The sequence below is a fragment of the Gossypium arboreum genome, chromosome 8 (genome assembly GCF_025698485.1).
Source record: "Gossypium arboreum isolate Shixiya-1 chromosome 8, ASM2569848v2, whole genome shotgun sequence".
Taxonomy (NCBI): Eukaryota; Viridiplantae; Streptophyta; class Magnoliopsida; order Malvales; family Malvaceae; genus Gossypium; species Gossypium arboreum.
This window is the reverse complement of record NC_069077.1, coordinates 133,654,111-133,663,810: the sequence shown is the minus strand read 5'-3', so window position 1 is coordinate 133,663,810 and position 9,700 is coordinate 133,654,111. Positions and strand designations below refer to the sequence as shown.

At 33.6% G+C, this 9,700-nt stretch overlaps 2 protein-coding genes across 3 annotated transcripts; one reads left to right on the top strand and one right to left on the bottom strand.

The window, feature by feature from the left end:
- Positions 1-369: 369 nt before the first annotated feature.
- Positions 370-3,894, top strand: LOC108469025 (uncharacterized). The gene is made up of 10 exons (XM_017769910.2): positions 370-701; positions 1,282-1,377; positions 1,547-1,631; positions 2,112-2,233; positions 2,376-2,400; positions 2,500-2,583; positions 2,693-2,722; positions 2,814-2,919; positions 3,011-3,080; positions 3,547-3,894. The coding sequence occupies exons 1-9, from the start codon at positions 612-614 to the stop codon at positions 3,072-3,074; spliced, it is 702 nt and encodes a 233-aa protein (XP_017625399.1). The 5' UTR covers positions 370-611; the 3' UTR covers positions 3,075-3,080; positions 3,547-3,894.
- Positions 3,895-4,217: 323 nt separating this feature from the next.
- LOC108470072 (uncharacterized) lies at positions 4,218-8,270 on the bottom strand. 2 transcript variants are annotated; one of them, XM_017771272.2, is made up of 8 exons: positions 8,050-8,270; positions 7,125-7,653; positions 6,645-6,810; positions 6,504-6,554; positions 6,241-6,423; positions 6,023-6,107; positions 5,154-5,824; positions 4,218-5,030 (listed from the first exon to the last, which is right to left on the bottom strand). In XM_017771272.2, exons 2-8 carry the CDS (start codon positions 7,586-7,588, stop codon positions 4,662-4,664), a joined length of 1,989 nt encoding a protein of 662 aa, XP_017626761.1. In that variant the 5' UTR covers positions 7,589-7,653; positions 8,050-8,270; the 3' UTR covers positions 4,218-4,661. The 2 variants fall into 2 exon arrangements, with proteins under 2 accessions (XP_017626761.1, XP_017626762.1); XM_017771273.2 differs by having other exon boundaries at positions 5,154-5,821.
- Between the last annotated feature and the right edge of the window lie 1,430 nt (positions 8,271-9,700).

Sequence of the window (9,700 nt, the reverse complement as noted above, 5' to 3'; positions counted from 1 at the left end):
TAAGGATTAAAGTGAAAAAATGGTAAAAACTAATTAAAATCATGCTTTAAAAATTGTCAAATTATACTTAGCCCATTGCGGGAAGTTCTAATTTTTTTAATATTAAAATTTAAATTTTAAAACATAAAAATCAATTAATAAGTTATTAAAATTTTTATTAAAATTTTTCCCTTAAAGTGTCAATAAAAATTTAGAATTTACAGCAATCCGATAAGTAAGTATAATTTGACAAATTTTTGATACATTATTAAAATGCAACTATGAACATGATCTGGGACTATAAGTTAACTGCAGATAGAGATTTTACAATTGGGTGACTAAAATAAAAAAAAAATTTAAAAGTTTAGTGACAAAATTACATATTTCATTTAAAAAGACCAAAATGAAAGCTTTCTAAAACTCGGTCACCTAGGTAGTTGACCCTAAACTATAATACGGAAAAAGACAGACCAACTCAGTTTTCCATTTTCTTTCTTCTTTTTTTCCCCTCTATTTTCTTTCTCTTTTCTTTTTCCCCCTCATTGTTTTTTCATCTAACTTTCTCAAATCCCAAACAAAAGGCCCCTGGGAAAAAAAGGGTTCTTTTTAGATTTTGAAATAAAGGCAGAAAAATGGTGAACTGGGAGCTAAACAGTTGCTGCAATAATGGCCAAGTTACCTTTCTGGTTACAATTGGTGTCTTCACTGTTGTCATTCTTGTTGTAAGCTTCTTTCTTGATTTTTTTTTCTCTTGTTTATAACGAAGATCATCTTTTTCTCTGCTATGCTTTTGGTTGTTGTAAGGAAACAATATAAACACGGTAAAAACAATGGGTTAATTTTGGTAAGAGCTCCATGGTTATGTTTATCTGAAGGATGATAGATCTACGGTTTAGTTGACTAAGCCATGATTGTTAGTTTTAGTTTAAAATTTAATAAGTTTCTTGTTTTGGAGAAACCATCGAATTGATGGTAATTTGAATTTTGAAATAGATTAACAGTTTAAATAGTTTCTTGGTTTGCACGTTGAAGGAAATTGGGTTCTTTTCTGGGAGCATTTATGATTTACTTTTGTAATAATTGTTGTAAATCTGTTCATAAGGAACTCATAAATGCTATGGCATTTACAACAACTTTCATAAGCTGTTCATAAGGATGAGGATGCCAAGGTTTTAGGAGTTTTCTAGGAGGACTCACTGCAGTTGACTTTTTGTTAAAAGATACAGCATTCTTTGGAATTTGAACTGGTTGCCCATGTTTGCTTAAATGGATTGACCTAATGTTTCCCCCTGATTGTTGTAGCTATGGAGGACAGTGCTGTTGCTGCCGTTTAAGCTCATTACAGTATTCTTGCATGAAGCAAGTCATGCAATTGCCTGCAAACTTACCTGTGGTCATGTAAGAAAGCCCTTTCCTTTATCACATGTCATATGAAGGGTTTAAACATGTTTTTAATGTGATCATTAGATTTTGGCTGCATAATTTTTCTACCTGCTCATCTTACTGGTTTTAACCTTTGGATTATGGTCTGCTCAATGATCAATGTTCCTTTTACTTAATGATGTAGGTAGAAGGGATCAAGGTTCATGCAGATGAAGGTGGAGTAACACAGACAAGAGGCGGTATATATTGGGTGATCTTACCTGCTGGATGTAAGTTTTTTCATCTCTAAACTCATCCTTTTTTTTATGGTATATGACATAAATGCTAGAACTATGCAAGAAACACATTTTTATTTTATGAAATTTATGGAAAGATCCATTTACTCTTATTCGGACAAGATACAGCTCTCCTGCACTTATTATTGTATGTAATCTGTATATGGATGCATGATCAAGACATGTCTAATTTGAGTGCAAGTTTGTGGTCATTGGCTGCCTGTGTTTGCCATATATTCTTGATGTTTCACTAGGACAACTCGTCACATATGGAGTGACCGGCATACATATTTTCTTGATTTAAACTTTTATATACGAAGTAACGTATTCTTTTCCTTCCCTTTTTCCTATATAAACTAGTCTACCATTCTTTTCAAACTATTTATTGCATCTTTTTCGAACTATGTGGTCTTTCATCTAATACAAGTTGCTTTTTAGTGATACTTATGCTACTACAATTGCTTTTACATTCAGATCTTGGCTCATCGTTTTGGGGGATGGCTTTGATTCTTGCATCTACAAATCTCCTCACTGCAAGAATAGCTGCTGGTTGTTTTCTTCTTGCTCTCGTTGTCGTGCTCTTTTATGCTAAAAATGTAAGATATCAAGGATTATGGTACTTCCTGATAAAAAATTGCATTAATATTTAGATACTTTCTTTCTTTCCTTTTTTATTTTGTATTCTTCAAAGAGTACTTTCAAACTTTTAACTTGCAATGTGTATGATTATTCAAACAGTGGACACTTCGAGGACTGTCCATCGGTGAGTACCCTTATAACCTTGTGGTGACTTGTGTTTTTATAACTAGGAGTTGAACTTGAAGTGCTAACAATTTTGTTATCTATAAATTGGATTCCTCAGGTTTTATTATTTTCCTTGCTCTAATTTGGTTTTTGCAAGAAAGGACAACAGTTCATATTCTCCGTTACGCCATTCTATTCATCGGTATAGGCTCTCTTGTCGTATTTTCTTTATTGTTCCCAAGGAACAATTTCATTCTACCATCTCTTCCGTGAAAAGAAATGTTGCTTATTTCTTATTTTGGAAATTGCAGGTGTCATGAACAGTCTGTTTTCAGTCTATGGTATGTCTCAATGATGGTGCTTCCTCTGACATTTTTTTTTTTCTCTCAATTAAGCATTAAATTTGAGGTGATTTAAATATTGTTTGCATAGATATCTATGATGATCTAATATCTCGAAGAGTCAACTCCAGTGATGCCGAGAAGTTTGCAGAAATTTGTCCTTGCCCCTGCAATGGAGTTGGATGGGGGTTTATATGGTGAGAAACTGACACTTGAAGCACTGGCTGTCCTGTTTTCAATGATTATTTCTGTCTTGCTGCTCACATTCTTTTTGTACACTATTTGCAGGGGAATGATATCATTCATATTTCTCGGTGCATCAGTGTATCTAGGACTTCTCATCTTAGCTTGACCTGAGGTACAGCCTCCTTCTGAAAGGATATTTTTTCCTTCATTTGCTAGAACAGGTGATTTAGATTGAAATTTAAAGCAATAGCATGAGGCAATGTTATATTGGCGCATCAGTGAACATTGCTATAATTGAGTGGAAGTGAAATATGCATGATGTTGTTATTGTTCCATTTAGCTGCTCTGACATTTAAGGAAGGAACCTGGCTTTACTCTATAATTCAACTATAGGCTATCTAGCTGCAAGGTGATTGATGATATCTTTGTTTTTTAAGTTGAAATCTGTGCTTTATTCAGCATTGCTTCTTAAAAAGTGGCAGTTTGCTGTAATCTAGTATAAACATGGATCTATCTGATTGGTATTTATTACATTGATTTGAAAGAAAAGGCTATAAATCATGGTTTTAAAAATCTCAAGCTATTTCTTTTTCTTCTATTGTCATGTATTGAATTTGCCATTTTAATTTCAATTTCAGGTTCTGGAATTGGTTGAAAGTCATCTTGGTACTGGCAATTTATTATTGTACATCATTCAGCACTGTGTTAAAATGGAGGATGCCATTTTTCCTTATTCAGAACATAGTTTATTTGTTTGTAATTTGATTCATCATTCATCCAGCAATGTATTGTAGTGCAATTCTGTTTTTGGTATTAGATAGTAACAGCTTGGCTTCATTCTTTGTAACCCTTTCTCATTTGGGCTCAGATTCCTTTTTTTTTTTTTTTTTTTCATACTGTACTATCACGACCAGATTGTAAAGTAATATTATTTACAGGCTTAATTCATTTTCAGCCGATCATTCTGAATGCTAAGGTTGCAAATATGAGTTTTGGAGGGTTAGTTTTATTTGCAAATATATTTAACACCATAATATACCCAGTATCATACTTGCAGATTTGAGAGCAAAACACCACTCTTTTTACATGGTAATACCTAAGATATTTTACTCATTGATTTCACATTTTAAACAAAGGAAAAATGGAACATACCAATTTCAATTTGCAATGTCAGGCATTAATTAAATAAGTTGTTGATTTGGTCTAACAAAATCATGATGTCATCCTCATTTACTGGAAAAGATCAAGTTTTCTATAATGATTTCTTTTAATGGGTTGTTTTTATGAACATAACCATCTGAGGAAGAACTAGGAGAGAAAATCTCAACACAGCCATGAATATGAATTCAATGAACATCACGGACACCAGAGCCTATAAAAGCCTGTGAGACACATTTTACACATCAAATACGACCAAATAACTACATGTTCAAGAAAACAGAAAACACTAGTCACTCTGAAACAGTGTCACACCACCTACCACTTTGAACAAAAACAACCAAACATCAAGTCATGTTGGAGAAAGAACCAAGTAAAACAAGTATACATTTTGTATTTGCTGCTTAGCCCAGAGAAATGTGCAAATGTTCAACTGCACACAGACAAGACAAACAATAGCAGGAAACAAGCCTGGCAAGTCACGTACTTATTCAATCTCTCTTCTTTCCTCTCATATTTCCCAACCACAAGTATTAAATTTGTCAATGTGAGGACAGACTATTCCTCATATATTTAACTCCACATAGTGACTACATCAGAAACCAGCCCACCCAGCAGGTTGGGAAACTGGATTACTCTCCTTTATTTTTGATTCGCGTTGGGAACTACTTCCTTCATTTATCGTTGATTTTAATCTCTGGGAGCTGGCCGTAGGGGCAGCTGTAAAGTTATCTGCACCAAAACCCCATGTTTCCATGCCAAAAGTTGCTTGAGCAGCATGCATGTTTGAGTGACCATTTCTAGTTCTAACTGACTGGACATTATCCTTTGAAAGAGGTTGCTGTTGCTGCGGTTTGGCATCCTCTGGAAAAGCCTGCCATGGCTTAGCTTCCGGGCTAGCAGTTTTCCAATTACCAGCTTTTTCTTGTGCAAATTCCGAAAATGTTCCTTCAACCTTCTCTCCCTGCGATGAAACAAATAGGTCAATCAAGAGCATAACCAACAGGTAGATATGTGATTGGAAAAAGTTCATGTATACGCATACAAATAGGGAAAAAAAAAAAAAAAAAGAAGAAGAAAACTGTACCAGACTTCCTGGTGAGTTATGATATCTTGAAGTACTTTTATTAGGAGATGGAGTTCTAGCAGCTAGAGTTTGCTTGAGCTCCTGTATTTCCTGCCGCTGAGAACGACAAATTGCAGATAACTTTTCAAATTTGGAGGTCATCTCAGCCTTCTCCAAGTTGGATTGTTTTAGCTGTTCTTTCAGCCTCACTATTTCAGCCTCCAATGCTTTTTCTTTTCCAGTATTTTTATTAATAATTCCAGAACTGATCTTATTACTATCAAATTCAGCAACAAAGGTGTTAAACGCCTCATCTTGAAAAGAAGTGGTGGTATCCTTGTTCTCAAAAAAATTAATTTCAATGTCTTTACTAAGGCCATCTTCAGGCTTGTGTGATTTATCGGGCGTACTTCGAGCAGGAGAATGTGTTTGTACAGTTTCCCCTCTTATAGGACTCCTCTTATGTTTAACTGAGCTATAGCTGGTCGGATCTTCGTCATATTTGGGTCTGCTCTTCTCTTCAGCAACATCTGCGTCCTTTGCATGCTGAGTAGACCAAAAAGCGCCAAGCTGCCCGCCACTTGCCCTTAAGCCAGGCTGTGATGAGGTTTTAGCTGGTTCCCCAACTGGAGGGGATGGGGGGCTTCTAGAAGGCATCTGAGGTGATCTATTTGAAGACTTTGGAACACCTGCTAAATTGGCACAAAGCATCCATTCAAGTTCAAAGAAAACTAATGTCAAAGCCTCCAATATTCAAACTTTTTCTATCTATAATCTTCTATAACTCATCCCACACACCAGCGTCTACCATAGCAAGATGCAGTTAAATTTAATACAAGTATTAGACCTTCAAGTGGAGAACTGAACTGTCAATTGGTATAAATCGTCACCTTCAGTAGATGGCATTTCAGGTGGCCGATCAGGTAAAGACTTCTGTAGAGCAGCAGGCAACTGCTCATTAACACGAAACCAGACCTGTCATCATGGGAGAAAAATCCCAACATCAGTTAACACGATGTTAGATCTCTGCCAAAGATTAACATGGGCATAGACTATCTAAAACTAACCTAAATTCAAGGATGAATGACCAATCAAGCAAAGTGCTTGCCTGTGTGATGTCAGGTCTGTCAACAGGTGATGCTTGAAGCATGTCTTTAATTAGGTTTGTAATTGAAGAGCTATATTTTGGCAAATCTGGAATCCGGTAGTTCCCATTTAAGATTTGTAACTTTGATTCACCGTCGAATGCATTCTTGAAGTAGCAAATTCGAAAGAGGAGACACCCAAGGGCCTGCAACATGACATAGCAGCTGCAGTTTGTACTTGGCATATCTAATCTAATACATCTAGATGTCACATGAAAATGCTTACCCATATATCCACCTTTTCATTTATAAGTTCTCTCCGGAACAGATCCCACATCTATTCCAACAAAAGAATGAACATATAAATTAACTATTTTAACCACCACAAGTTTTAAAATGTAATAAAAATAATAGATGTTCATTCAACCTCAGGGGCTCTATAGGCAGGTGTGGTGTGCTTCCTGATATTGTCTTCTTCTATACCCATTTCTTCAGGCTTCTCAAAACGCTTGTGATTGGTTGACGTGCTGCCAAAATCACACAACTTCCATAATCCATCAGAACCCAACAGAATGTTCTCAGCTTTCAAGTCCCTGCAAAAATCAAAATGCCAAGAAGTAAAGAAACATGCACCTGAGAGCAGTTATAACGAACGTGGAAAAGATTTCGACTTTAGGCCTTATAAATTGGGATAATGGCATCTTTTTTTATTTGATCATATTTTCATTTCTCTTATTCCCGTGTCAAGGGGAAAAAACGCTGGCGTGTGGCAGTACCACATAAAAGATGTACAAAGCAATCCAAAGCTACAAAAAGTTTTTTAAGTTAAACTTCAATGAAAGGTAAAAGCTCAATTCGAAGTTCATGTGCTCAACCTAAAAACTTGAGGAGCTTTAGGACCAAATACCTGTGAGCAATTGGCGGGGACTGGCAATGCATTGCAAAGACTGCATTGCAGATATGCAAGAAAATGGTAAGAATCTGTTTCTCCTCAAAATAGGCAGTTCCTCTGGTTTCTAAGAAATTAACAAGAGATTTATCACAAAATTCCATGACAAGAAGGGCTTCCTTGGTCCTTCCCATATCCAAGATCGTATGTGCATAAAGTGTGATGACGTTCGGGTGTCCTTGAAGTGATTTCAACACACTGATCTCCTTGACAACCAACTCCAATGACTCTTGATCATTGCATATGATGTGCTTCAAAGCATACTGCTTTGAAGCATGTAGAGCATCCTTAGCTAAATAGACACAAGAGAAACCACCCTCGGCAATAACATTCCGAACATGAAGTTTAAGATTGGCAACGTCAAGGGTTCGGCCCTCGAGCCCTGCAGGCTCTTTTTGCAAAAATGGCTTGAACCTCCACATTGTTGGTAGAATGAACCCACAAAGATGAAATGCGAGAAACCCCGATCAACTATAATTAAGGGTATCTAAAACAGAGCAATACCAAAAACAAAAAAAAGGGAAATTACTAATATGAAATACAAAGATGACGAAATGATGATAGTTATTAATTATAATAGAGTGCCTAACCTAAGAAAACAATTATTAATGAATGCACATATAACAACAGCAGATCTAAATACACTTCAATATTGGGGGTAGCACAAAACAAGCAAATTGCAATCAAGATCTCAATTTTCATCCAGACCCAAAACCCAGATATCTTCAATCACTTCCATTACTTGATGGGTTTTATTATTATTATTGCTTCCAAATTTGTGTGTGGATCGAGTGGTGGGTAGCAAAAGAGTGGGTGGGCAGCTACATAGGTAAATCAATAAAAATGAATCTAAAGAGGAAGAAGAAGATCATGGAGAATGTACCTGGTTAGATCAAGTAGAGTGAAGGAAGGACTTGATAGAAACAGATGATCCACAATTGAGTAAAGATGACCCAGAAGAGAAGATGTGGTTTTTGCTTTTGCTTTTGCTTAAAGATCTGATTTTTGAGACCTTTTTTGTCTTTGCGCGTTGCCTTATTCCTCAATATTAAAAATTATCCTAAATACATCAATCAAACACTACTCCGAACTCCTAACTCCTAATAATTTTCATAACCAAAAAATAAAAAATAAAAGAATAATCCTCCTATTTATTTTTACACACATTTATTTGAAAATGGATCATTTTCCAAATTTTCAAAAATAATTAAATAAATAAATCAAGAAATTAACTTTTCAAATCATTAATACAATATTATATTTTATATTCATGTATTCACATGTACTTAAATATCTATAATTGAAATAAATCAAATTTTATTTTACATAATAAATGGAAATTCATTATATGGATATGAGATGTATCCTTTCTAAAATATGCAATTTTGTTATTTAATAATTATTAAATTATAATATAAAAAAACAATTCCAATGCTATAATTTAATATATTTATATACAAATAATTTTGTTACAAAAAGTTACTTGTTACATACGGAACCAGACTTGGAACATATAGATTTGAGGTAGTTTGTCGGCTAGTTATTGGAGGGGTAGGGTGTATGTATGTAGCCAAGTAACATGCCTTGCCCTGAACCCAACATATGCTATGCTGGCTGAGGCTCCTTTTTCAAGGCGAAGCCAATGGCTTTTAAATTTTAATATGTTTCTCATTTCTATATAGTTGATGATTTAATTTTCATAGATTTTAATTTTATGCATTGAAAAATAAAACAGTTGAGTTAAAAATCATTGTTGTTTTAGTCAGTATTATTATTTATTTTATCATTTATTCTACATTTATTTTAATTACTCAATTTTAATATAAATTTTGAGTTTTTATATGAAAAACTCATGTTTTTAAGTGAATTTCTTTTTACTTTTTAGAATTAATTTTAACTTTTTTCTCGTATAAAGAAAACCTGAGATTTTTCAATGAATTATTTAACTATTTATAAGAAAAAATCATTTTATCTTTTTAATTTCATTTAATTTTTATTTCTTTTTAATTTCATTTAATTTTATTCCAGCAAAAGAAAAAACTTAAGGGTTTATAAAGAGTATTTATAGGAAAGACTTTAGATTTTAACAAGGAAAAACTATTTTAGTTTTTAATGAACTTTTTTCTCTCTTTAAATTAATTTTAGTTTTCTTTTCTCGTAACAATGAAAAAATTTAGGTTTTTTATTTAATTACTTTAGTTTTTATAGGGATTGAGTTATAAAAAAGAATTGAGTTTCATCTTTATAGTTAAATAACTCAATTTTCTGTAAAAATATAATTTTTTAAAAATAACATTATTTTTAGAAAAATAACAAACGATCAAAATGAAAATAGTTTTTAATGGTAGTGTCTAAAATGATTTTTTTATTATTTAAGATTCAATATGAAAACTTATAAAAGTTAGATGACTAATTAGTTAATTTACTCTCTTTTTTCTTAACACCAAAAATAAAAATAAAAAAAATAGTAAATCTTTTATTTGTTTTTTGTTTTGGAGAAAATATGGGAGGAACATTGATTGGAATATATGACC

Coding starts and splice junctions, on each gene's coding strand:
- LOC108469025 (XM_017769910.2), top strand. CDS start 612: ATGGTGAACTGGGAGCTAAACAGTTGCTGCAATAATGGCCAAGTTACC. Junction 1,378..1,546: donor GCAAACTTACCTGTGGTCAT/GTAAGAAAGCCC, acceptor TTAATGATGTAG/GTAGAAGGGATCAAGGTTCA. Junction 2,401..2,499: donor ACTTCGAGGACTGTCCATCG/GTGAGTACCCTT, acceptor TGGATTCCTCAG/GTTTTATTATTTTCCTTGCT.
- LOC108470072 (XM_017771272.2), bottom strand. CDS start 7,588: ATGTGGAGGTTCAAGCCATTTTTGCAAAAAGAGCCTGCAGGGCTCGAG. Junction 5,825..6,022: donor TGAAATGCCATCTACTGAAG/GTGACGATTTAT, acceptor GTGCCAATTTAG/CAGGTGTTCCAAAGTCTTCA. Junction 5,031..5,153: donor ATAACTCACCAGGAAGTCTG/GTACAGTTTTCT, acceptor GTTTCATCGCAG/GGAGAGAAGGTTGAAGGAAC.